This window comes from Nymphaea colorata, chromosome 6, assembly GCF_008831285.2.
Source record: "Nymphaea colorata isolate Beijing-Zhang1983 chromosome 6, ASM883128v2, whole genome shotgun sequence".
Lineage (NCBI taxonomy): Eukaryota > Viridiplantae > Streptophyta > Magnoliopsida > Nymphaeales > Nymphaeaceae > Nymphaea > Nymphaea colorata.
The window spans coordinates 25,557,474-25,584,107 of record NC_045143.1 but is presented as its reverse complement, the minus strand read 5'-3'; the positions used below and the strand labels follow the sequence as shown (position 1 = coordinate 25,584,107).

The following is a 26,634-nucleotide window of genomic DNA, read 5'->3' as shown; positions in this document are numbered from 1 at the left end:
AGAAGGCATTTTTGACATCCAGCTGATATAAGGGCCAATTATAATGTACTGCAATAGAGACAATAAGACGTATGATGCCCATCCTCGCCACAGGAGAAAAAGTCTCAAAGAAATCCACCCCATAGGTTTGGGTATAACCTTTTGCTACAAGACGAGCTTTGTAGCGCTCCACTGAGCCATCAGATAGGTACTTGATGGTAAATACCCATTTGGAGCCCACAACCTCACAACCAGATGGAGGATCAACCAATTCCCATGTGCCCCTTTGCATTAGAGTCTCCATTTCATCCTGCATAGCCTGCCGCCACTTAAGATCAAGTAACGCAAGTTGGTGGGTGGAGGGAATAGAATGTACTAACAATGCTGACACAAATTTCTGTAGACGCCAATCAATACCAGTAGTAGAAACAAACTGAGATATAGGATGAAGAGTACATTGTCTTTTGCCTTTGCGTAAAGCAATGAGTAACATCAGAAATACTTACATCCTGAGAAGCGACTGGTGGACAATCCTGAGTAGGAGTGTGTCGGTGGGTGTAGACCAGTGGAGGATCATGGAATCTGCTGACACTTGGAAATGAATCATAAGGAATAGACTGCAGGGGAACCGGTGGGATAGGTAAAGGCATAGACGATGACCTGTCGGATACTGATGGAGTAGAGTGAAAATAAGGACTTGACTCAAAGAATGTAACATCCGCACTGATATACTGCTTATGAGTGTGAGAGTCAAAACAGATATAACCCTTTTGGTGTTTTGGATAACCAATGAAAATGCATTTAATTGATTGTGCACCAAGTTTGTCTTTATTAGGACCAAGGATGTGAACAAAGCAAGTGCACCCAAAGACTTTGGGTAGAATGGAAAACAGGGGTCTATCTGGATAGAGAACTTGAATGAAAATTTGATTGCCAATAGACGAGGATGGAAGACGGTTAATTAGGTAACATGCAGTGAGTATGGCCCCACAATTGCGCTGGAACACAACTATGTATCATGAGAGTGTGAGCCATGTCAAGTAGCTGAGATGTTTACGTTCGGCAACACCATTGTGTTGAGAAATGTGGGGGCAAGTGAATTGAGGACATATTCCATATTTGGTGTAAAACTATAGTAGGGTATTGGATTTGAACTCACAAGCATTATCAGTGTGAATGTTTTTGACAATGGAATCAAACTTAGTCTTTATTTCAATAATGAAATTTTGAAGAATACAAATAACTTCAGACCTCTCTTTTAACAAGAACACCCAACTAAGACGAGAAAAATCATCAACAATGACAAGGTAATACCTAAATTTGGCCCGGCTTACAACCCGGCTAGGCCCTCAAACATCAACATGAATAAGATCAAAAACTACATGACTAGATGGACTACTACCGGAAGGAAAACTACTTCTAGTGTGTTTGCCGGAATGACTCAGACACAGAAATATTAGGGAGAACACCACGAAACTTTGATAATGAAGGATGGCCTAGTCGGAGATGCCACTGATATGGAGTTGGCTTAGATAGAGCTATAGATGCCACGCCCTCCACTGGTTCCAACAGTAGGTAAACTCCCTTGTGCTCATGGCCGCCACCAATCGTCTTCCCATTTTGCAAGCCCTGAAAAACACATGAACCAGGATCAAATATGGCTCTACAACGCAAATCTTTCGTCAACTGAGTAACAGATAGAAGGTTAGCAGGAAACTCTAGAGCATATAAAACATGGGAAAGAATGATAGAACCAGGAAGTTTAACATCCCCAATTCCCATAATAGGAGAAAGCTTTCCGTTGGCAAGCCTAACATGTTGAGGCTGACTGCAAAAGTGTTTCGAAGCCCCAGAATCAATAATCCACATGGTACCTGGTTCATGAGAAGAAGTACTATCAACAGAATCCACCATGACCGAGGAGGCAGCTGTAGACATCGTGGTAGGAGGAGGTCGCTGAGCCATAAGCTGATCATACTCTGCTTTACTCATAGTCACTGTGGAGTTCTCATAATTCATCGAGGAAGGAGTCTCTCCCAGTGGTGTAGCAACTCAGGCAGACCCTATAGGAATATGAGAAGAGAAGGTCCCTCTGCCCCCTGAAGTGCTAGATCCCCTGCCATGGGAAGTAGAAGCCGGTCTAGCATGTTTGTCCCAACATCTATCTTCCAAATGTCCCAATTTTCCACAGAATGTACATTGAAATTTTCCTCTGCCCCCTACACCACGACCTGAGCCTCTTCCCCTAGTGGCTTGCCCACGCCCTCCAGACACAGCTAAGACTGCAGAAGGAGACTCACTCTGGGACTGAGGGAGAGATACAGCCAATCTACTGAGTCAATTATATGCCTCAGCAAGATCTGGAATTTCTGCTCCTGTAAGCATCTAAACTTTTGCAACCTCATACTTAGGGGACAAACCAGCCAAGAACTTAGCCACCATAGTCTGCTCAAAATGAGTCTTGTAACATGCCTGACATGGTGCTCGAAGAGCCTTCAATCATTCATACGCAGCTTTAACTGAAGCAAAGTATTGAGATAGTTCCAATTCACCTTGCTACAGTTTAAGTAACTCTTCCTCAACTTGTAAAATTTTTGAGACATTCTTGTCATGAGAATAAGTTTGTCTGAAGAACGTCCACATATATTTGGCAGTCATATAGTAGGCAAGAGTAGGAGCTATATCCGTCTACACACTGTTCATGATCTAGGACATAACAATACTATTATCTTCTTTCCATGTGGCATATTTCCTAGTTTTAACACTCGGTTCATCTTCATCAATGATATGGTCTTTCTTATGTCCTACTACAGACATCATAAACATTTGTGACCAGATTTCATAGTTGTGACCATCAAATTTCACAGTAGAACCATAGAAGAAAGGATTCCCAACCACCTTGTATTCAGTATGAGACTCGATCTTAGAATTGTCTCCCATATTAGACGGCTGTCCAAGCTCCATCACAACTCCCACAAAAAGAGAACAACACTAATATATATACCACAGAAAGGGATGATAAAGTATGCAAATGATAAAGGAATTTTAATCCGCAGCTGACTGAAACTTAGACCAGATCGCACCTAGGGCAGATCCACGGCTGATTGAAACTTAGAGCAGGTCGACTATTGCAACATCCAACACCAGCTAGGGCAGATCCACGATAAAGAAAGAATTCATATTCACGGCTGCAATATCCAACAAAAAGAAGGACAAATATCACCTAGGGCAGATCCACGACTGACTGAAATTTAGAGCAAATCGACGACAGCAACATCCAACAAGAGGAAGGACATATCCACGGCTGACAGAACCCTAGGGCAGATCCACGGCTGATAAAAAAAAGTTGTAATATCCACGACTACAACGACTTCCATTCACCAAGTAGTGACCACCAACCACAAAGGAAACTTCTGCCACGTGAGGGAGACACCTGCAACGTCCATCCACGGCCACTTCAACAGGGCATCGATCTAGGGTTTTTAATCTTTTGCTTAAGAAAACCTTAGATCGAGCCTAATATGCACATTCAGCCTGTCGTGCTCTCAGAACTATCCACGAGAATAGAAGAAGAGGAAGAGAAAGAGACAGAGGATGAGCACGGTGAGAGAGGTTTCAGTCCCAAGGAAGGTTGGGCTCTGATACCATGTTACGTGCAGCCAAGGGAGAGGAGAGAAGAGAACGAGAGAGAGAGAGAGAGAGAGAGAGAACTTTCTATCGTATTGACTAAAGCTGCCCTAATCTCATGTTAAATGAGAATTAGGGTAAAGTAACAAATTACAAAAGAGGTCCATAAACAAAACCCTTATTTATAAAGAGCTGTTCCGAAACACTTAAATATTCAAAAATACCACCTAACACACATTATTCAACAGTTTGGAACACAGTCTTGAGGTTCTTGGAGTTGCAGTCTTGAGGTCCTTGGAGTTGCTGCAATAGAAGAAAGGTGATTCTCTTTTTCCTTCTCTGGGGGGTATTGTTTCTTGTGAGAGCTTTCCTTCTGGTTTGACTTAAGTAGATTGTGCTCGTTTTCTTTTGGATGTCATTGCAGGAAGGTGTTCCTAAAACAATCGATCTGCTTCGGAATGCTGGAATCAACTTTTGGATGCTTACTGGTGATAAACAAAATACAGCCATTCAGATAGCGCTCTCTTGCAACCTAATTTCTCCTAGTTAGTCATGCTTCATTCTTCTTTTTTCACGAGCCCAGGTCTCTTCTTTCTCTTGCAACTCTCTCTCTCTGAGATAAGTTTGAAGGAAGCTTGTTGTTGTAGCTCAGAGAGACAAGAATGTAGACGAAGAGGACGAGCAGGGAGAGACTTCAAAACCTCCTCCCCTTCATGCTTCCTTTTATCATCCCCTCCAGGATTCTGTTGTTCACCCTTGTCACCAGCTCTACCACTTCACTTTATCCTACCTCCCATCTGGACCATCTCTGGTGTAAAATATTGTTTTGAAATTGCTATCTTTCAACAACTAAATTTTATACATAACATGAAATTAATCGGCTCATATATATAAATAAATATATCATATATTTATTTATTTAATCTGATATGTGCGTAGAATATTTGGCAATCGCAAAAACAAGAGAATAAGTCCTCAGAATTGATTTAATGAATAGTCGTTGAGAACAAATGCTCATAATTGGCTTAATTAATTGTATTAGCAGAGACCCACTTCTCAGTTTTGAGTGAGACAGGGACCAGGTTGAGATCCCGGCTATCATTATCTGGTCTGATTTAAACTGTTCATTCTCGTTAGCTTTCATTTACATATGTTCAACTAGTTCAGCCAACTAGGGTTGGACTCTAACTCATCCATGCAAGTTCAACTTGTTAATGAACGAGTCTAATTTGAGTTTGATTTGCTCGAGCTCGACTCAACTTGTTTAATAAACGAGTTGAATTTGAGTTTGATTTACACGAGCTCGACTCGTCGTATTGCATGTTTGTTAATCTATATTAGCATGTCTATGACTTTTAACACTTTTGTATTGTTTTAATTTTTTAACGCTTTTGTATTGTTTTCATTTACCAGATTGTACAGAATTTTTCCTATTATTTAAGGTCTGGATTCAGATCATGAGAAACCATATCCAAGGTCCGAAACCTCACTGCTTGGATTTGGTACCCAAGCCTTTCATAAATATATGAGATTAAAAGTGATTTGATGAGAAACATATATTAAGTTAGTTGTTTTTAAATTGTTTTAATTAAAAAAATAAACAGTTCTTATACCATCAAAGTTTGTATAGTAGAAAAATCTTTTTTTTTTTTACAAAAATTCTTAAACTAAAACATGATTTATAAGTAATATTATGTTTTCAAAAAGACAGATTCCAATCTCACAGGTTTGAATGCATATACTATATAATTAGTTCAATGTATGTCATTTATGTTAAATACCAAGACCCTTGTGCTCCTCTTGTCATAGAACCCAAGTCATATGGGTAAGGGTGCGGGTTCAATACAAGAAGTACGAGGAGACGGGTACATAGATATTATATATAATGTCCATAAAAATTCTCAAAATTAAAGAAAAATAAGAGGAATATATATAATCTAGATGGATGGAAAAAGAAAAAGAAAAATTCAGAATGAAAACAAAAACAAAAATTAAGATGGAAAAAGAAAAAGAAACTATCAAAATTAAAACAAAAAATAAGTTTTGAAACCCAGCTGTATCCGCGTACTTGTGTGTTACTGTACCTACATACTGACACAGATATACGCATGTCACTTAGCATAGAACCGTCACCAGTCATAGAACTATCACCATCGTTCAAATCAGAGCCAAATTTGACACTTTCAATTGGTCACGTAACAGTCTGCATCCTCAAACATGGATCGTTTCCAAGACTCTAATTAAGGAAGAATCGGGGATCAATTCAAAATTCTTGATAAGGGAAAGATGAATCCTGAAGATTGCCAGTAAAGTAAGGAGAAAACTCCAAAATTTACAGATCATTATGCTATTGCTATTCTGCGCATGATACAGTCCCTCTTCATTATCCCTATATCTTATTGATATCCTCATGTTTTTTTATGTTCTCATCGGTTGTGACATTTATATACAAGCTCAGTTCACGCTCTTTACTGAATCATTGATAGTTTAAATGCTGCAGGGACGATGAACAATTAAATGTAAAATTTACTTTAGAGCTGTCCAATCTCAAAAACTAGTAAAGAAGCCATATGTAATAGAAGAAAATGACTGAACTACTGATTAATCTAAATTTACATGAAATTACGGTAAAGGATTCGAATACGTTCATGGACTAATTTATGGACTGTCCTAGTCTTAGAACAATTTCACGATCTTGGCAATAAATAGCCCACTTGTTCGGGATGTGCAGGTATCAAATCTTATCGTCCTTGGAATCCTTCCACTCCTACAAGGCCAACCCTCTGCAGCACGAATATCTTGCAGCTCTAATTAAGTCAAAACGGAGAACAATAAAAGAAATCAGTTACAGTATCTCTTTGAACAACAATTACTATCTCGATTCTTCTGACCAAATTTCAGGACATCCATGATAATAAAAAGCCAAGCAGCAAATTTTCCAGTAAATTGTTCCCTGTGTTGCTCATCGCATTCTTCTATGTGATTTCTCTTTTTCTGCCGAAGTGCCAGCAGGATCTACTGTACTAAAGTGCAAGTAACGTTGGTGTGAAAGCATAGCATTTCAATTTGAACCCACCCAACCCAATTGAGAAGAACCAAACCTAACAGACACTTTTCTCTGGTGGGAATGTACTCCAAGTAATGGGTACCTTGCGGGGAACTCGACCCACCTAATCAGGTCTTGTATATACAGGAGGAAGGGCCGCTCCAAGGTGTATGCAAGGGGTGAATTTGTCACAAGAATGGATTCCTCATCAAATCCTTTGGGAGTTGCAGACATGCTTGTGCAAATTCGGTCGACAGCTACAAGGAAAAGAGAAAGAAAGGAAATTGTTTCCAACCATTATGCTGCTAAATCTCTAACTTCATTCCCAGCTTAACTAAAAGTCCAAAACTACATTGCAACTACATGTGCACCAACTATTTTTTTTTTAACAGTTGCAAATTATGATCAGATTTGCAGTTGGCTATTATTGTGCAAAAATCTAGACTATAGAGTATTTTAACCATTGTCAAATATATAGTGTGGGCATTATATGGTGAGGAATTTCTTGGGTATAATACAAAAAAAATGTATATCTCAGGAATATCTCGGAAATTTTTAAAAATTTAAAACTTTTAAAAAACCCTGAAAATTATAAAACAATAAAATAAATAAGAAATTAATAAAAATACGAAAAAAACATGTATAATACGTGTTTTTTCATGTTTTTTAATATTTTGGCTTTTTTTTCAAAAGGACGTGTCTTATTGTCGTTTTATATGGCTGACTTATTTTTTGCGTATTTAACGCCTCTTTTTCGATTAAGACACGATATTTGTGACAATGATTTAATTTCACTCTTCCTTGCGACAAATGCATAACTTATATTGCTTGAAAAATTGTATTTATGATGCTTTAATTAGTTACAATTGTTCAGTGTCATACTATGTTTTATTTTGCACTCAACATTTCCTTGCTGTGTAACCTTTTCAACAATCATTTTTTAATTTTCTGGTTTTCTATATTTTTCTCTGAACGCTTTATCTTTTCTAAAATTGTGAAAAAGGAAAATATGTTTTTCACGGTATACTCTTCCATGGTAGGTATCACTTGAAAAACAAACAGGTATTACAAAAATAATCATCAAAGAAATAAAGAACTTTAACTAAGATTTCCTAAAGGATAGCGTTATTACCAGCAGAAGGATTGTTTGAAAGAAACTGCTCGACCACATCTTCATTTTGAGCAACAGTCAAGCTGTTCAAAGGCAGCAGTCGTCAACTACTATAGGATTAAATTACCCACAGAAGGACTATAACATGAAATTTAAAAAACAAAAATTGCATTGATGTCCCAACTCCCAAGTCCTAAATATAGATATTTACCTGCACGTGCTATACACAAGTGACCCTCCGACTTTAAGCAATCTAAAACCATTAGTAAGAAGCTGTAACTGCACAGAGTTTTAAGAAAAATCATTCATGTAGCATTTAGATCAAATAGATCTGCAGAAAGGTTGAACTAACCCGAAAAGCGACAAAAAAGAGAATAAAATGATGCAATGAGAAAAAGTTTAACAACTTCAAGCAAAACATAGGAACAACATAACCAAAAAAGAAAAACTAAAATTTTAAAGAGTGTTCCTTTTCCTGAAAAGAAAGTATCTAAAAATCAAGTCAAGTTTCGTAACGTCTAAAAATAATCAATTATTGTTAGAAATCTAAATACAGATGCACAAAAAATGGTGTGGTGCTCCACGCTTCCTGGTTTTAACCTTTTAGGAGAAGACATTGATCTACAGTAAAATGTCCTCATAACCCTGATTACTATCACGTTGCTCCTAGTGGCTTGATACGAAAAACAGTTTGAAGCACTTTCAGAAGAAGTACCTCCTAGCTGTTGTACTTCCTATTTTACCAGGTCATATTACGGATTATAGCCTTGCTGCCCAGAATCGTCCCCAAGAAAATAACTCTTCAATTTCAAAATTTGATGTCTTTTATAGTCATGGTCATACAAGTATAAACATCCATTACATTATTTCTTTAAAGTTTAAACTTTAAACTAATCGAAGTTGACAATTACATTTTAAAAAAGGAAACTATAAATAATTAAAATACAAAATGGATATCACCGCAAGTTCATATTTCTCTTTTCTGTATTGACAGGCAAGGGATATGCAAACTCGTGAAGAGGATAGCATTGGATTTGCCAATCAGATCAGTAACAAATGGAAACTAATATCTCCTCATAACTCAGGAACCCTAGTGCGGCTATTCTTAAGGCTCAGATGTCTTTCCTAAAGCAATTCAGCATCAGTAATTTGGAAACATAAATAAGGATCATAGGAATGTTAATTCAGCAGGTGAAAACCTGTAACTAAAATATGATCAATTTAAAATCTCTAGATAGATACGGCTAGGGATTCAACATATTTTGCCTGGAGTTGAGTCAATGAACCAATTCTTTCTGAATCCAACAGTCTTCTTTGAAGAGTGTCCCATCCCCAATCTTCAAACTTGAGGATGTGCTTAACAGACCCATCATGTGTGCACTCAGCATCAACCAAGACCTAACAAATGAATAGAAACACACACAAAAAATAAATCCGTACAATGCTGATAAAGGACAGAGATAGAAAAACAGAGAAAACAAGTCACCTAAAATTTTAGCAACCATGATAAGGCAACTCACAGCTAGCCTAAAGATACAATGTTACTGCTATCTAGCAAAAATAGAAGGACAAGTACTAAATTACATAAACACCACAAAATACTAGTCCAACAGAGGTAGCGAAGCTATTCCTGTCCCTCTAGAGAATTAACAGCATCGATTCAAAGCATTATTGCACCCTTGAAGTAAATGTTCATGACCTTCATGCATTATTCAACAACATAACTGTTGACCATGAATATACAGACACCCAGATATTTTTCACCTTATGAAAGTAGATTTCAAACAAAATTCTACTTTTTATATGATGGCCATAGGGATGTCAAGATGTCATCCAGGCCTGCATCGTGCAACAGAAACACATAATTTAAGGTTCAATACAGATAGTGAAAATTCAATTAAAGCAAAAAATCAATCGGAGATCCACTGAATCAACTTAGTTGGCAATGGGCTTGATGAATGTGTCACAACAAACATACAGCAGCACTCATGCATTGCTTTTAGTATCCAAATCTAAATCAGGATGAACCTCAATACCTACAATGTATATCCAATAAAGCAAGTATCTAATAAAATAACACAAACATGTGCCCCCATTGAATATGAGAAGTTGCTACTGAGTTCCTTAAACTAATAAAAAAGACTTTTAATTTTCATCCGAAATGGATTCAGGGTGCAGGTGACACTTCTTGAGAAAGCTCGGGTGTGGGTGCAGCAATGATACATTGTGCATGTGTTTTTGTGTGTGTGTCAAAGAGAGGGAGAGAGTTAAAAGCAAAAAGAAGCTTTCTTAAAATTGTAAAATAATCATGTTCGCGTAAATTGTAATAAAAAGATAACTTCAAAAGTAAAAGCATAAAATGTCAAAAAGAAACTTTTCATAAACTGTAAAATGATTCAATTTCTGGATCTTTTCTTTGTGTCCTTTTTTTGTGTCTCCCTCCATTGATGGTTGAACCATGCAGCCACTACTCCTGCTGCTACAGATGGGTTCCCTTCTTCTTCATTTTTCTCCTTCTCCTTCCTCATTACTTCTCCACTTTCTCCTTCTCGCCTCTTTATTCTGTTCTTTTTGTGAATTTTCACACACCCAAGCAGCACTGGTATATGCATTGCATTCACATGGGCTAAGCTCCCAAACAGGTGTGTCTATGTCACTAGAGAACAGTCATTAACTGGACGAAGTACATCTAGATAGTTAAGTTCTGAAGGTCTATTTGCTTAACACTGTACGTCTTTATATGGTTGCCTTGGAACTTTTCCATGTTGACACCATAGCCACAAGTATCGTTCTCGGTTTTTATCGGTGAGGTTTTTCTCAAGTATTTATCATTAAAGTTGTTTTTTTAGGAAAATTTTACGACAATCTCTGAGTTTTTTTTAAAATTAAAAAAATCAAAATGTCAGTCAAAAAATGAAAAACTAATAAATATTGTATTGCATTTAGGAGGTCATGTTAAATACTTAAAACAAGAGGAAATAAGACAATGAAACAAAATTTGAAAAAAAAATAAAAAACAGAAAGTGAAATTAAAAATAAATGAAAAAATCATGAAAAATCGCCATAAATTGCTATAAAATTATTTTAACATTTTTTTTCAAAATATCACAATATTTCCCCGTTTTTATCGTTTCTTTTGTTTTTCCATTAATATCATGAAATTTTCAAAAATATCACAATATTTGTGGGTATGGTTGATGTTGCGTAGAGAGGTAGAGAAGAGGGAGAAGAGAGGAACGAGAGGAGAGAAGAGAGAATAGGTAGCAGTCCTCAATCAGTCGGCTGCTCCTGTTCATTAGACTAAATAATGATTAGGGTTAAGTTTAACCATTTACATAAAGAGTCCAACAAAATTTAAAAATTCTGAAAGCTACCTCATATAAAACTCCAAAATACATAACACTTTTAAAAGCCAAAGTAGCACGTTTCCTCAACACTCCCCCTCAAGCTGGAGCATAGATGTCGATCATGCTCAGCTTGCTACAACACTTCATAAAACTGGATATCGGAAGAGCTTTGGTGAATATATCTTCAGGTTGGTCTTCTGAAGCAACACATTCAGTAGAAATAATTCCTGCTTGAACCAAGTCTCTAATGTAATGACAATCAACCTCAATATGTTTGGTATGTTTGTGGAAGACTGGATTATTTGCTATATAAGTAGATGCTTTATTATCACACCGCATTTTTATAGACAATTCTACCTGAATTCCAAGACCTTCTAGCATGCCTCTCACCCACATGATTTCAGTGGCTGTTTGGGCCATGGCTCGATATTCTGACTCTACACTCGATCGAGCTACAACAGCTTGCTTTTTACTTCTCCAAGAGACTAAGTTACCACCAACAAAGATACAGAATCCTGTAGTGGACTTTCTATCATCAATTGAGCCTACATAATCAGCATCAGAATAAGCTTCTATATAAAGTGAGGTGCTTCTTCTAAATAATAGACCCTTTCCAGGGGAACCTTTTAGAAATTTCAGCAATAACATAGCTGCATCTCAATGGGCTTTCCTTGGCTTATCCATAAATTGACTTAGCTTTCCCATAGCAAATGATATATCTGGTCTAGTAATCGTTACATATAATAGCTTTCCAATGAGAGACCGATATGATTTGCTATCAACAGGTTCAGATTCATCATCATATAAATGAGTGCGAGAATTCATAGGAATAGAAGCTGGTTTAGTTCTTGTCATACTTGTTTCGTGTAGCAAATCAAAAACATATTTCCTTTGAGAAAGAACTAGACCTTCTTTACTTCTTGCCACTTCTATCCCCAAGAAGTAACGTAGAGAGCCAAGATCTTTAGTAACAAAATGTTGTTGTAAATACTTCTTTGTGTCTTGTATTTCTTGTTCATTGTCACTGGTTAAAATAATATCATCCACATATATTACCATAACAACCATACCTCTTGAAATCCTTTTTATGAACAATAAATGATCTAAAGGTGATCTCTGAAACTCAAACTTAGACACAACGTCACACAACTTCTGAAACCATGCTCTAGGACTCTGTTTCAAACCATATATAGCCTTCTTTAACAAACATACCTTGGTACACTCCTCCTGTTTCTCAAAGCCAGGTGGCTGCTGCATATAAACCACTTCAGTTAAATCCTCATACAGAAAGGCATTTTTAACATCGAGTTGGTACATGTTCCAACCATAATAAACTGCAATAGATATAATGAGTCTTATAGTGCCCAAACATGCAACAGGAGAGAAAGTTTCAAAGAAGTCAACACCATAAGTCTGTGTGTACCCTTTTGCTACCAAGCATGCCTTGTAGCGCTCAACAGTACCATCTGAGTTGTACTTGATAGTAAAAACTCATTTCGAGCCAACAATATTTGCCCAAGAAGGAGGTTCAACAAGTTCCCAAGTGTGACGCGATATTAGAGAATCCATCTCCTCCTTCATAGCCTTGTACCACTTAGAGTCCAACATAGCTTGTGCATGTGAAATAGGAATGGATGTAGCTGACAAGACATCAATAAATTTGCACATATGATCTCCCACATGAGTTGTACTAACAAACTTAGAAAGATGATGAATAGTGCATTGTCTAGTCCTTTACGCAGTGCAATAGGTAAGTCATCAGAAACAGGAGCATCAAGGGAACACTCAGGCATGTCATGTAATTCAGATCTACTTACCTCCCGAGAGATGGTGCAGGGTCATTAGATGATGGATTCCTTCTTGAATATGTGAGAGGAGGATCTTTAAACCGTGGAATGGAGGGAGTGGAACAGGTGGGTGATGATAAAAGAAGAAAAGACTCAAGTGGAATTGGATGAATTGGGAGAGGAACAGAAGAGGACATCTCAGATTTTGTATATGAAGGACTTACAGGAAAGAATGGAGACGACTCGAGAAAGGTTACATCGGCACTGACAAACTCTTGATTAGATATAGGATCTAGGCATCGATATCCCTTTTGATTTTTAGAGTATCCCACAAACACACATTTAGTTGCTTGAGCAGCTAGCTTATCTCGATTGGGACCAAGTTTATGTACAAAGCAAGTGCACCCAAATATTCGTGGGGGTAAAGAAAATAAAGTTCTATTTGGGTAGAGAATTTGTATTGGGATTTTGTCATCTATGGAAGATGATGGCATTCTATTTATTAGGTAACATGTGGTCAAAATTTCATCTCCTCAAAATTTGGAAGGCATATGAGAATGAATCATGATTGTGCGGGCTGCATCCAACAAATGGCGATGTTTTCTTTCAACTACACCATTTTGTTGAGATGTGTGAGGGCAGGTAAAATGTGGCACAATACCATAGGATTTATAGAATTCAAGTAAGTGAGAGGATTTGAACTCGAGAGCATTGTCAGTGCGAACAACCTTGACACAAGAATTAAATTGAGTTTTTATTTCCAATATAAAAGATTTCAAGATACAAGGAGTTTCAGTTCTGTCTTTCATCAAAAACACCCAAGTGACACGAGAAAAATCATCAACAATGGAAAGATAATAACGAGACGACAACGGACTTGGAACCGGACTCGGCCCCCAAACATCAACGTGAACTAAATCAAACAGATATTGACTAGACTGACTTTGACTCGATGGAAAAGAAGTGCAACTATGCTTTCCCAATTGACAAGCTTCACATTCAATGGACGTTGTGGAAGAAATCTGAGGACATAGCAGACGAAGTTTACCAAATGATGGATGACCCAATCTGAGATGCCACTGGAAGGCACTTGAAGAAGAATCTACTAAGAATGACGTCTCCTTATTGGATGTATCCAAGATGTATATTCCATCTATCTCATGGCCTCCACCAATCTTCCTCCCAGTGGATAGGTTCTGAAATACATAGGTACCCGACTCAAAAATAACTCTGCAATTCATCCCTTTAGTTAGTTTGCTTACAGATAACAAATTTTTCAGCAATTCAGGAGTACATAACACATCATGAATATGTAAAGATGGAGAAAGATAAACATCTTCATGTCCTTCTACTAGTGATAGTCTTCCATCCGCCAACCGAACATGTTGTGGTGAATCAAATTTCTGCTGGTTTGAAACACTAGTATCTCCACAAAAGTGTTTAGAGGCTTCAGAATCAATTATCCAACAACCTTTAGAAGTACTTTTACCTACAGAGTATGCTGAACTTGTGACATCTATAGATGCGGATGATGTAGAAGAAGTAGCATTAGATCTATGCTTCATAATTAGATCAATTCCAGCTAGACTTAAATTAAGAGATGTAGCATCTACTGAAGCAGCAGTGGGATTCGGCTTAGGAGCTATACTGATAGACTGTGTGTTTGGAGTAGAACCAGATGAAGATGTCACAATCGAAGAAGTGGATGAATTAGGTTTACCCACTTTGTTCCAGCACCTATCCTCTAAGTGACCGAGACGACCACAATATGTGCACTGAATTCTCCCACGTCCTCCAGAACCTCGACCTCTTCCTCTACCACAGGAAGAGTATAGTCCACTTCTTCCTCCTCCAAATGAAGCAAGGGCAGAAGGCTATGAGTTGTTTGATGATGGAGGAAGAGTAACAGCCAATCTGTTTAGTCTATTGAAGGCCTCATCAAGATCATGAAATCTGAACCTGTAAGCATTTGTACCTCGAAAGCAGAGTAATTAGAAGATAGTCCAGCAAAAAATTTAACCACAATCATTTGCTCCATTGAGATTTGAGACAATGCTTACAGGGCAGTTTTAAGGAATTCATCTTTTCATAAGTAAACTTCAACTTTGTAAGTATTCCATCAAATCCATGTCTCATTGCTACATTTGTAACAATTCTTGCTGAACCTGTAAAATTTTGCTGATGTTTTTATCTTGAAAGTACATCTGTCGAAGAGAATTCCACGTATCTTTAGTTGTATTATAATAACAAAGCCCTGCTGCAATGTGAGGCTGAGTGCTATTCATAAGCCAAGCACTAATAATGTTGTTTTCTTCCTCCCACCGTGCGTATTTACCAATCTTTTTAATTGGTTCATCTTCTTCTAGTATATATTTCTTCCCATGTCCAACGACTGACAACATGAAGGTTCTAGCCCATACACCATAGTTGGTTCCATCAAGTTTGATAGTAGATCCAAACGTGAATGGATTGGAGAAAGCTTTGTATTCAACACCTGCCTCTGTGTGTTGATTTCCAGATTCTGATCTGTTGGCAGCCATGATAAAATCTCAAAAGTTATCGGTAGACTAAGTATTGACAAAAAGAAATCAAGCCAATCACCAACGGAGAAGAAAATCTCTGCAATTGTAATCTCTGCAGCCCCACGATAGACCAATTGCTATAGAAATACTACACAAATTTCCAGATGCAGATTGCTAGCAGCCGATGTGCACAGGTTTGACAACAAGATTCAATACCAACCTGTCTGCTTCGCACAACTTCAACGATGTTTAAACTAAGAGGATCCACCAAGCATCACATGACCAAGCAGATCAGTTCACCTGGTCTAAACTTGTTCAAGGGCAGCACACAACTAGGCAGATCAAAGTTTCTTTGATCTGAACCTCTTTATCACAGCAACTGAATAATATCTAGTACACGACAACATGTAGATCTGAACGATGACATCATATTTGATTTTTTTCAGCAATCTGAAGATCTGATACACCACAACTAGATCTGAACGACGACATTAGATTTAGTTTTCAGCAACCTTACGACTTCGACAGCAACATAAGGGTGTTAATCACGTTTTACATGTTAAACGTGATTAACCCCTTTCCACCAAACATTCCACTGTATCCTTTGAAGGCAGCAACAACTTTAGACATCCAACCTTGTCGTGAATGAGGGGATGAGAAAAAGAGAAGATGGGGAGCCGCGTGAAACCCTAGATGGCACGGTCCTAGGTCTTCCGCTCTGATACCATGTTGCGTAGAGAGGTAGAGAGAGTGGAATGAGAGGAGAGAAGAGAGAATAGGTAGCAGTCCTCAATCAGTTAGCTGCTCCTTTTCATTAGACTAAATAATGATTAGGGTTAAGTTTAACTTTTTACATAAAGAGTCTAACAAAATTTAAAAATTCTGAAAGCTACCTCATATAAAACTCCAAAATACATAACACTTTTAAAAGCCAAAGTAGCACGTTTCCTCAATAGTTGACACTCCACATGGTGTCATTCTGGAATTCTATTGTGTTGAGAAAACTTACTGTTTTGCATTTGAGGTTTTCTGTATTTTGCAATTTTAGTATTAGATAGTTTTCTGAATTTTAAAGTTTTGTTAGACTCTTTATGTAAAAGGTTAAACATAACCCTAATCATTATTATTTAAACGAAAGGGAGCAGCCGTAACAAGAGGACTTGCTCCTTATTCTCTTTCCTCTTCACGTTTTCTTCTTCTCCTTCTTCTCTACCTCTCTAAACAACATGGTATCAGAGCACGTTCCTTCTTGGGACTGATCTGCCTTCCTTCATCTCCATCTCTACTCCTTTCTCATACCCATCATGTTCCCATTCCTCTACTCTACTTACTGTTTTGAGCACTACAATTGGGTCGTGTTTGTTGGGCTCGATCTAGGGTTTTTCTCAAAAAAAATTCAAAACCCTAGATCGATGCCATGTTGAAGTTGATGTGGCTGCAGTTATAGTTAACTGGTCTTCAAGATGGATGGACGTCTAAATACATCACTCAGGCAGTATGGTTTACGTTTCTATTGAGGTTGAAGTTCACAAGTCTGCCAGATCAGCAAAGATATATTGGTTTGGTATGCCTTTTTTTTTGTTGATGCTGTCGGCCAGATCTGGTAAAAACTTTTTTTTAAGTACCCTGCTGTTGGACCAAATTTTCTTATATCTGCATGATAGTTGGTGCTGATTACTCAAGCCTGTTGCCACATTGCAAAACTGTATATCAGTTTTCAGTTAGTTGGTTTCCTAGTATTTAACGTCCATCATCTTTTCTTGTCAATCTGTGGTGGCTGCTTGCTAAAAGAGGACTTTATTTGTGATAAATCAGAAGTATTACCATAGCAGTGGGTTTGTCGTAGGGGCTACTAAACAACGACTGCAGGGATATTCTTCCTTGGAGATTAATTTGATACCTTATTAGTCAATATTCAGACTGTTGTGGACTTTCATATTCTTCTATTTTTGAAGTTTTATCATTGCTGTCAATAAATCTTTACAACATGATAGAACTGAATCTGGAAATCAGCAAATAGAGGCTGGTGTTGAGTACAAAGCCTTCTCAAATCCCTTTTCTTTTCGATCTACTATCAAACTTGATGGAGCCAACTACGATGTATGGGCTAGAACCTTCATGTTGTCAGTCGTTGGACATGGGAAGAAATATATATTAGAGGAAGATGAACCAGTTGAAAAGATTGTTAAATACGCACGGTGGGAGGAATAAAATAGTATAATTAGTGCTTGGCTTATGAATAGCACTCAGCCCCACATTGCTGCAGGGCTTTGTTATTATAATACAGCTAAAAATATGTAGAATTCTCTTCAGCGGACGTACTCTCAAGACAAGAACATCAGCAAAATTTTACAGGTTCAGCAAGAATTGTTACAAATGCAGCAAGGTGACTTGGATTTAACTGAATACTTTACAAAGCTGAAGTTCACTTATGAAAAGATGAATTCCTTAAAACCGCCTTGTAAGCATTGTCTCAAATCTCACATGGAGCAAATGATTGTTGTTAAATTTCTTGCTGGACTATCATCGGATTATTCTGCAGCCAAGGCTCAAATGCTTGCAAGTTCAGATCTTCCTGATCTTGATAAGGCCTTTAACAGGCAAAATAGATTGGTTGTTACTCTTCCTCCACCCTCAAACAACTCACAACCATCTGCTCTTGCCTCATTTGGAGGAGGACGAAGTGGACTATACTCCTCCCGTGGTAGAGGAAGAGGTCGAGGTCCAGGAGAACGTGGAAGACTTCAATGCACATATTGTGGTCGTCTTGGTCACTTAGAGGATAGGTGTTGGAACAAAGTGGGTAAGCCTAACTCATCCACATCCTCTACTGTGACACCCTCATCCACTTCTGCTCCAAACACGCAGTCTATCAGTATAGCTCCTAAGGCGAAACCCACAGCTGCTTCTGTAGATGTTGCATCTCTTAATCTAAGTCCGGCCGAACTTGATTTAATTATGGAGCATCGATCAAATACTACGCCCTCTACACATCGGCATCCACAGCTATCACAAATTCAGCATATTCTGCAGGTAGAACTTCTTCTAATGGTTGTTGGATAATTGATTTTGGAGCATCTAAACACTTCTGTGGAGATACTAGTATTTCAAGCCTGCAGAAATTTAATACCTTACAGTATGTTCGATTGGCAGATGGAAGGCTATCTCCGGTAGAAGGGCATGGAGTTGTTCATCTCTCTCCATCTTTGCATGTTCATGATGTGTTGTATACTCCTGAATTTCCAAAGAATTTGTTATCTGTAAGCAAACTAACTAAAGAGATGAATTGCCGAGTTATTTTTTACCCGGGTACTTGTGTATTTCAGGACCTATCGACTAGGAGGAAGATTGGTGGAGGCCATGAGAGAGATGGAATCTACTTCTTGGATGCATCTGTTAAGGAGGCATCATTCTTAGTCGATTCATCTTCAAGCGCATTCCAATGGCATCTCAAATTGGGTCATCCATCCTTCCCTAAACTACGGCTGCTATGTCCTCAAATTTCTTCCACAACTTCTATCGAGTGTGAAGCTTGTCAACTAGGCAAGCATAGTCGTACTTCATTTTCATCGAGTCAAAGTCAGTCTAGCCAAAATCTATTTGATTTAGTCCATGTTGATGTTTGGGGGCCTAGTCGGGTCCCAAGTCGGTTGTTGTTTCGGTATTATCTGTCCATTGTTGATGATTGCTCTCATGTCACTTGGGTTTTTTTGATGAAAGATAGAACTGAAGCTCCTTGTATCTTGAAATCTTTCATATTGGAAATAAAAACTCAAATTAATTCTTATGTCAAGGTTGTTCGCACTGACAATGCTCTCGAGTTCAAATCTACGTCTCTACTTGAATTCTATAAATCCCATGGTATTGTGCCACATTTTACGTGCCCTCACACATCTCAACAAAATGGTGTAGTTGAAAGAAAACATCGCCATTTGTTGGATGTTTCCCACACGATCATGATTCATTCTCATATGCCTTCCAAATTTTGGGGAGATGCAATCATGACCGCATGTTACCTAATAAATAGAATGTCTTCCTCTTCCATAAACAACAAGATCCCAATTCAAATTCTCTACCCAAACAGGGCCTTGTTCTCTTTGCCTCCACGTATATTTGGATGCACATTGCTTTGTACATAAACTTGGACCTAATCGAGATAAACTAGCTGCACAAGCAAGTAAATGTGTATTTGTGGGATATTCTAGAAATTAGAAAGGGTATCGATGCCTTGATCCTATAACTAATCGAGAGTTTGTCAGTGCCGATGTAGCCTTCCACGAGTCTTCTCCATTCTTTCATGCAAACCCCTCATATCCACAGTCTGAGATGCCTCCTTCTATTCCACTTCCAATCCCTCCTATTCCACTTGAGTCCCTTCCTTTTTTATCATCTCCCACTTGTCCCAATCTCTCCATTCCACGGTTTAAAGATCCTCCTCTCACATATTCAAGAAGGAATCCATCATCTAATGAGCCTGCACCATCTTGCTCTCGGGAGGTAAGTAATTCTGAATTACATGACATGTCTGAGTGTTCCCTTGATGCATCTCATCCTGATGAACTACCAATTGCACTACGTAAAGGGATCAGACAATGCACAATTCACCCTCTTTCTAAATTTGTTAGTACAGCTCATTTGGGAGATCATATGTGCAAATTTATTGATGTTTTCTCAGCTATTTCCATTCCTATTTCACATAAACAAGCTATGTTGGACTCTAAGTGGTACCAAGCAATGAAGGAGTTGATGGATTCTTTAATCGCCACACTTGGGATCTTGTTGAACCTCCTTCTAGGGCAGATATTGTTGGCTCAAAATGGGTATTTACTATCAAGTATAACTCAGATGGCACCATTGAGCGACACAAGGCACGATTACAGACATATGGTATTGACTTCTTTGAAACTTTCTCTCCTGTGGCATGTCTAGTACGCCTTATTATATCTGTTGCAGTTCATTATAGATGGAATATGTACCAGCTTGATGTTAAAAATGCCTTTTTGTATGGGGATCTATCTGAAGTAGTTTATATGCAGCAACCACTCGATTTTGAGAAACAGGAGGAGTGTACCAAGGTATGTTTGTTAAAGAAGGCTATATATAGTTTGAAACAGGGTTCCAAAGCATGGTTTCAGAAGTTGTGTGATGTTGTGTCCAAGTTTGAGTTTCATAGATCTCCTTTAGGTCATTCATTGTTCATAAAAAGGACCTCAAGAGGTATGGTTGTTATGGTGATATATGTGGATGACATTATTTTAACTGGTGACAGTGAACAAAAAATACAAGACACAAAAAAGTATCTCCAACAACACTTTGTTACTAAAGATCTTGGCTCTCTACGTTACTTCTTGGGGATAGAAGTAGCAAGAAGTAAAGAAGGTCTAGTCCTTTCCCAAAGAAAATATGTTCTTGATTTGCTACAAGAGACAGGTATGATTGGAACTAAACCGGCATCTATTCCTATGAATTCTCGTATTCACTTATATGATGATAAATCTGAACTTGTTGATAGCAAATCATATCGGTCTCTGATTGGAAAGCTACTATATGTAACCATTACTAGACCCGATAAATCCTTTGCCGTGGGAAAACTAAGCCAGTTTATGGATAAGCCAAGAAAAGCTCACTGGGATGCAGCTATGCTATTATTGAAATTTCTAGAAGGTTCTCCTGGAAAGGGTCTATTATTTAGAAGAAGTTCTTCACTTCAAATAGAAGCTTATTTTGATGCAGATTATGCAGGCTCTATTGATGACAGAAAATCCACTACGGGATTTTGTATTTTTCTTGCTGGTAACTTAGTTTCTTGGAGAAGTAAAAAGCAAGCTATTATTGCTCGGTCAAGTGTAGAGTCAGAATACTGAGCCATGGCCTAAACTGCCACTGAAATCACTTGGGTGAGAGCCATGCTAGAAGGTCTTGGGATACAGACAGAATTGCCTATAAAAATGCATTGTGATAATAAAGCGGCCACTTATATAGCAAATAATTCGGTTTTCCACGAACGGACCAAGCATATCGAAGTTGATTGTCATTACATTAGAGGCTTGGTTCAAGCAGAAATTATTTCTACTGAATATATTGCTTCAGAAGATCAAACTGCAGATATGTTTACCAAAGCTCTTCCTATATCTTATTTCATGAAATGTTGTAACAAGCTGAGCTTGATAGACATCTACGCTCCAGCTTGAGGGGGAGTGTTGAGAAAACTTACTGTTTTGCATTTGAGGTTTTCTGTATTTTGCAATTTTAGTATTAGATAGTTTTCTGAATTTTAAAGTTTTGTTGGACTCTTTATGTAAAGGGTTAAACATAACCCTAATCATTATTATTTAAAGGAAAGGGAGCAGCCGTAACAAGAGGATTTGCTCCTTACTCTCTTTTCTCCTCACATTTTCTTCTCCGCCTTCTTCTCTACCTCTCTAAACAACATATTGTTTGGAAGTTCTCTCAAAAGTGGGATATCTTTAAAGCTTTTAGTTCACCAGTTTATAGGAAACATGCTGCCAAACCAGTGGAAATCTTGAATATAAAAAGATGCATGTTCATTACAAAGAGAAACTGCACTTGTTTAGAAAGAATCAAACATGGCAACTTGTTTAGCTGTTCTACATAAGGTGGGGTGCTTTTATTAATAACAAAGGCATCTTAAGTGAATTAAGTGAAGGGAGAGGGATACAAAAACAGATACCGAAAGGACATGGTATTTCCAGATGACCATGGAAGATAGCATACCTTGTCATATCCACCATCATTAGCCTCTTCTTTTCCAGTTTGAAACAACTGCTCATTTCTTAGTCCAATTACTCCAGAATGCTTTCCATAGAAGATCAATTCACATGTATTGGCTTTGGAAGTCACATTCAATTGGATTCTGTTAGTATCTTTAGACTTTCTTCTTTCACTCCAAGGTACTCTAGATGACCATTCCTGATAAACATCTTTCTTTCCTCTACAATCACCATTTTCTAATTCCTAGACATAGTAAGTTAACATGTTGCACGATATCTTTAGTTGAATTTGTATTGAACTCTTGCTGCAAAGAAAAGTATCAAGTTATCATGTGCTACAATTTTTCTCCTTTACCATCACTGGTTGGTTCTCTGTGCAAGTTCCCAAAGGCAAAAGGGAAAACGTTGTTCCATCTGCTACAAAAAGCCTACAACGACCTCCCAATGCATATTTTCGTAACATTGTCCTGCATGCAGCCAGACGGCTTTTTGCAATGTCCACTCCAGTTAGCGAACCTGAGCTGCCAAGAAGTTCAGCAAGCATGCATAATTTTGCACCTGATATAGAGAAAATATGGCAATCAGATGCTGGCCTGGAGCACAAGCAAAAAATGTATAAACTATAAAGCATGCCTAAAACAGTTCAATCATGCTTAATTATGCAGATTTAAATGGATGAATGTCAATGCAAGATACAAAAAGTATAGTGTTGTCATTTGAGTCATAACTCCACATATTCATTAATTTGCTCTGGTAATCAGTTTATATGTTATCTTTTGCTATATATTAGTCCATATTTTTCTCTCGATGTTAAAAACTTTAGTACTATAATTCTTTCTTTAATTTTCTAACTAACTGATAATTTTTCATGCTTACAACTGTTGTCCCTATTGAAGTAATCTAATCATGATTGTACTCGTTGTTACTGAACAACAACTATTACTTTATTTTGCATTATAACTTGTGAGCATAATTCTTCTTATTTAGTAGTTTGTGGGTCTTTCTTCAAAGTACAGTTCACCAAAACAAAGGTAAGAGAATGTAGTTGCAAGCTTGAAAACATAGAAATGTTAAAAGCTAAAACAATATAATGACCAACCATTAGTTACTATGGTAGATCAGCAAATTTGCAACTCATCTCTTCTATTTTTCACGTGATTGAACTGCTGCTGATTTTGTTTCCCTTAAAGTTGCCAGTTTCCTTTCTCTTCAATGTCAACCACAATTAGACATCAATATGTTAATTTGGCTTTTAGCATATATCTTTCATGGTGGCAGTAGAGCTTCCACATGCAGATGAACCTTGAACGGGTCTGAAAGTCATAACTGCTTAAGCTTTGGGCTTGCGCACTGGTTGTGCGTTGAAGAACTTAAAGTACAGTTTTTATTGACAAGTTGCCTTGGCCTTTAGAATCCAACATGCACTATGTCATCACAATTCAGTATTCCACTTTGATCCATGTTTACACCAACAAATAACAATATGTTTAAAATGAAAAATATGGCAAATTTCTCACCCTTCCATTAATGTATGATCAAAGCTGATGAAAAATAGCTAGATATAATTAGCTCTTCTAACTCGTCTAAAAGAGAACCAATAATTTTAGAAAAGCCAATGCACTTTGGTTTTTTAAGGTTCATTTCATAGTAAAATTCTTTTAGGAACAAAAAACTATATACTTTTACAAGTTACAACTATACCAGGTATCCTACAGTGCATTTGTTTTCATTTGAAGTCTACAGCATGGAATAACATTGGTCTGATATTAGCTTCCTGCATCACTGTAGACAAACAATTTTTGTTTATCAATTATCATGTATTGATACTTCTTATGGTTTGTGGACTTGTGTGGTTAAGAAAGCCTTGTTATTGCCAGGCAGGCCTCTCTTTTGGGTCTTTGATGCCATCGATAGATTAAACTGTAACTACTATAAAAATGCAATAAATCAATCACTAGACAATTATAAGAAAATAAAGTACATCAAATTATTAGTTGTTCTAATTCACAATTGCATAAAAGATTTGATGCTGTTATACACTATAATAGTTTATTAAATCTTGCATAATATATGAACTTTCTCTCGTCATGCCAAATTTCCAGCTATTTTCAACGAGGATGATCCATCTTTATCTCACGACTGATGACTTCTGGCAATATTTTGTGCAATTAATCTAGTATGAGTTTGTGTCTTTCTTTTGTTATCTTCTACAAGACTTGTAAGGAGCAGCACTACATAATAGTTGATGGGATAACACAGTAAGACCTTAAAGACTAAAACTTTATATCATGAGGAAAGAATAATGTATCACATCAAGTACTCATGTATTGGAAGTTGCTACAGACTTACTATTTGTAGTTTTTCTGCTAGAACTTATTTGGGCTAAATTTCATTTGGTTTATATGCAATACAATTCATAATCACGTTCCTCTTTGTCAGATATGCACTTTAACATGATTAAGATGTTTAAACCATTGTCACAACAAGAACTTTTGGTGATATATTTCTCAGGCAGGAAAATTTAGATAAATTAAAAATTGAAAGTAATAATAGAACTACAAAAATCTGAATTTTGAAACATGATAAAATTCAAAACAGGTAATGTTAAAACAAACTACGAAAAGATTAAGATATATTAAAAAAATTATTATTGAAAAAGCAATAAAATCAATTTTTTTGTGGCATTTTTTTCAAAATCACGTAAAGTTTATAGGTTATTTATAACATGGACAGATGCACTCTTTAGATTGTCAAGTTCTAAACTTAGCTTAATTATCTGCAGGTCCTCATAGCATTTATTTTCAATTACTGTGTCTTCTCTTCTCATATCTAATGTCATTTACTCTAGCAAATGACTTTTCAACAAGTAAGTTTTTACAGAATCTTCATATTTTTTTATCTTTTTAAAAATTTTCAAAGAAAAAAAATGTTTTTCAACCACATATTACATTCTGTTATAACCTTACTTTGAACTCAACTCGTATAACTTATTACACTTTGTAACATATTGTGAAAATCAGTTAAATAGTAGAAATTGAAAAAGGAGAATTGATGGGGAGCAACAAATCTTTGAAGAAACATAAAAATAGTAGAATGGAATCGTCAAATAACAAAATCAAGTTACCTGGAGCAGCACAAAGATCAAGAATGTGATCCCCTGGCAAAACATTTAATGATGATTTCTTGCTTTCCTTTCCTATGTTTTGCAGCGTTTTGAGCAATCAGAGACACTGGGTGGTCTTTTTTTTGGTGTTCAACTGTGTGGGTTTGGCTTTTGCGAAATGTCTTGGCTGATTGCCTAAAGTTGGGTTGGGGTTACTTGCATCTCCTTCGAGGTTTTCAAGAGGCTTTTCACGGCTTTCTTTCTCTGGGTTGATCAACTGTTTATGTTTCCATGTTTCCCTTTTGGACTGGCTATTAGGGTTTTAGTAGATATTTACACGAAGAATTTTCTATTAATGTGCAAAGAGATTTCTGTTTGGTGCTATGCATTGGTGATCTGCTTCTTGATTTCACACCGTATGAATTTTAACTGAGAGTATGACCATGGGATAAGCAGGGTTAGGATATTCCATGTGCTCGCATATACGTTCATAGTAACAAAATGGCTGCATTTTCAGTAGCACATAGACGCAGGCATCACATAGTTTTTCACAGCCAATAAGAACTCACTGTTAGATGCACGGGATATAGGCATATCAAATTAACAAAGAAAGATTTAATGGATAGATATATGGAAAATGGGCATCCATTTTTATTTACAAGCGGTTAACCGTTAATCAACAAAATAGGGTACTGACCCTTGACGTACTATAATGAAGACATCATAAAAGCTGTGGATTTACACAATGAAAGTTCCATTTGCCCGCTAGAAGGGCATTATTTAACATGTAGTTTTTACTAGCTAGAAGGGGCTCTCAGTAACACTAAAGTTCTTCATTATTAGGAGGAATTGCAGACAAGCTTGCGTGTGCTTCGGACATAGATATGTGGTATACCTCTCAATATTCTACCAAAAAGTGCTATAACTTTTTAGGCCGACATCTGCTCCTTCAATATCTGGCGACTTGAACTGCTTAAACTTTGAGCTTCTTTCTATCAGAAGGTCTAATAAATTCAAGGAAACTACTTTCATGTTGGGATCAATGGATATGTTCCTTCAGACCTCCAGTTTGAGCCGACAATATTGAGTCATACTGGTCATAAAATTTGTGTTTATATTTCTTTATCGTATTTTTAAGCTTGTCAGGAACACAAAATAAACCCATATTCACCTGCTGTTGTTGAGGCATAGGGCTATTTTTGGTTCTTAATTGTGCTTGTGTTTCCACTGTACAGTGTAAGTCTGTGAAATTGTTAACTGAGATTTTCTGATATTATTTTTCTTTCCTCAATCTTCAATAACCTCCTATTTATGTGCTATCTTTTGGCTAGTTTCTTCTTAAGCTGCCAAAATGCAGATGGAGGCACTTAGATAAACTGGA

General features: G+C 37.2%; 1 protein-coding gene and 1 pseudogene across 1 annotated transcript; one reads left to right on the top strand and one right to left on the bottom strand.

Annotated features, from left to right (window-relative positions):
• The window catches only part of LOC116256645 (cyclin-dependent kinase C-2-like), a 41,848-nt pseudogene that overhangs the window by 6,000 nt on the left and 9,214 nt on the right, over positions 1 to 26,634 (top strand).
• LOC116256646 (rRNA (cytosine-C(5))-methyltransferase NOP2C-like) lies at positions 6,280 to 26,442 on the bottom strand. The gene is made up of 8 exons (XM_031633037.2): positions 26,316 to 26,442; positions 25,275 to 25,346; positions 22,512 to 22,708; positions 22,155 to 22,394; positions 9,030 to 9,161; positions 7,975 to 8,042; positions 7,785 to 7,846; positions 6,280 to 6,413 (listed from the first exon to the last, which is right to left on the bottom strand). Exons 1-8 carry the CDS (start codon positions 26,440 to 26,442, stop codon positions 6,283 to 6,285), a joined length of 1,029 nt encoding a protein of 342 aa, XP_031488897.1. The 3' UTR covers positions 6,280 to 6,282.

Coding starts and splice junctions, on each gene's coding strand:
- LOC116256646 (XM_031633037.2), bottom strand. CDS start 26,442: ATGCCTCAACAACAGCAGGTGAATATGGGTTTATTTTGTGTTCCTGAC. Junction 9,162..22,154: donor ATGATGGTGGATATGACAAG/GTATGCTATCTT, acceptor TTCATTTGTTAG/GTCTTGGTTGATGCTGAGTG. Junction 8,043..9,029: donor GTTCATTGACTCAACTCCAG/GCAAAATATGTT, acceptor AACTCTGTGCAG/TTACAGCTTCTTACTAATGG.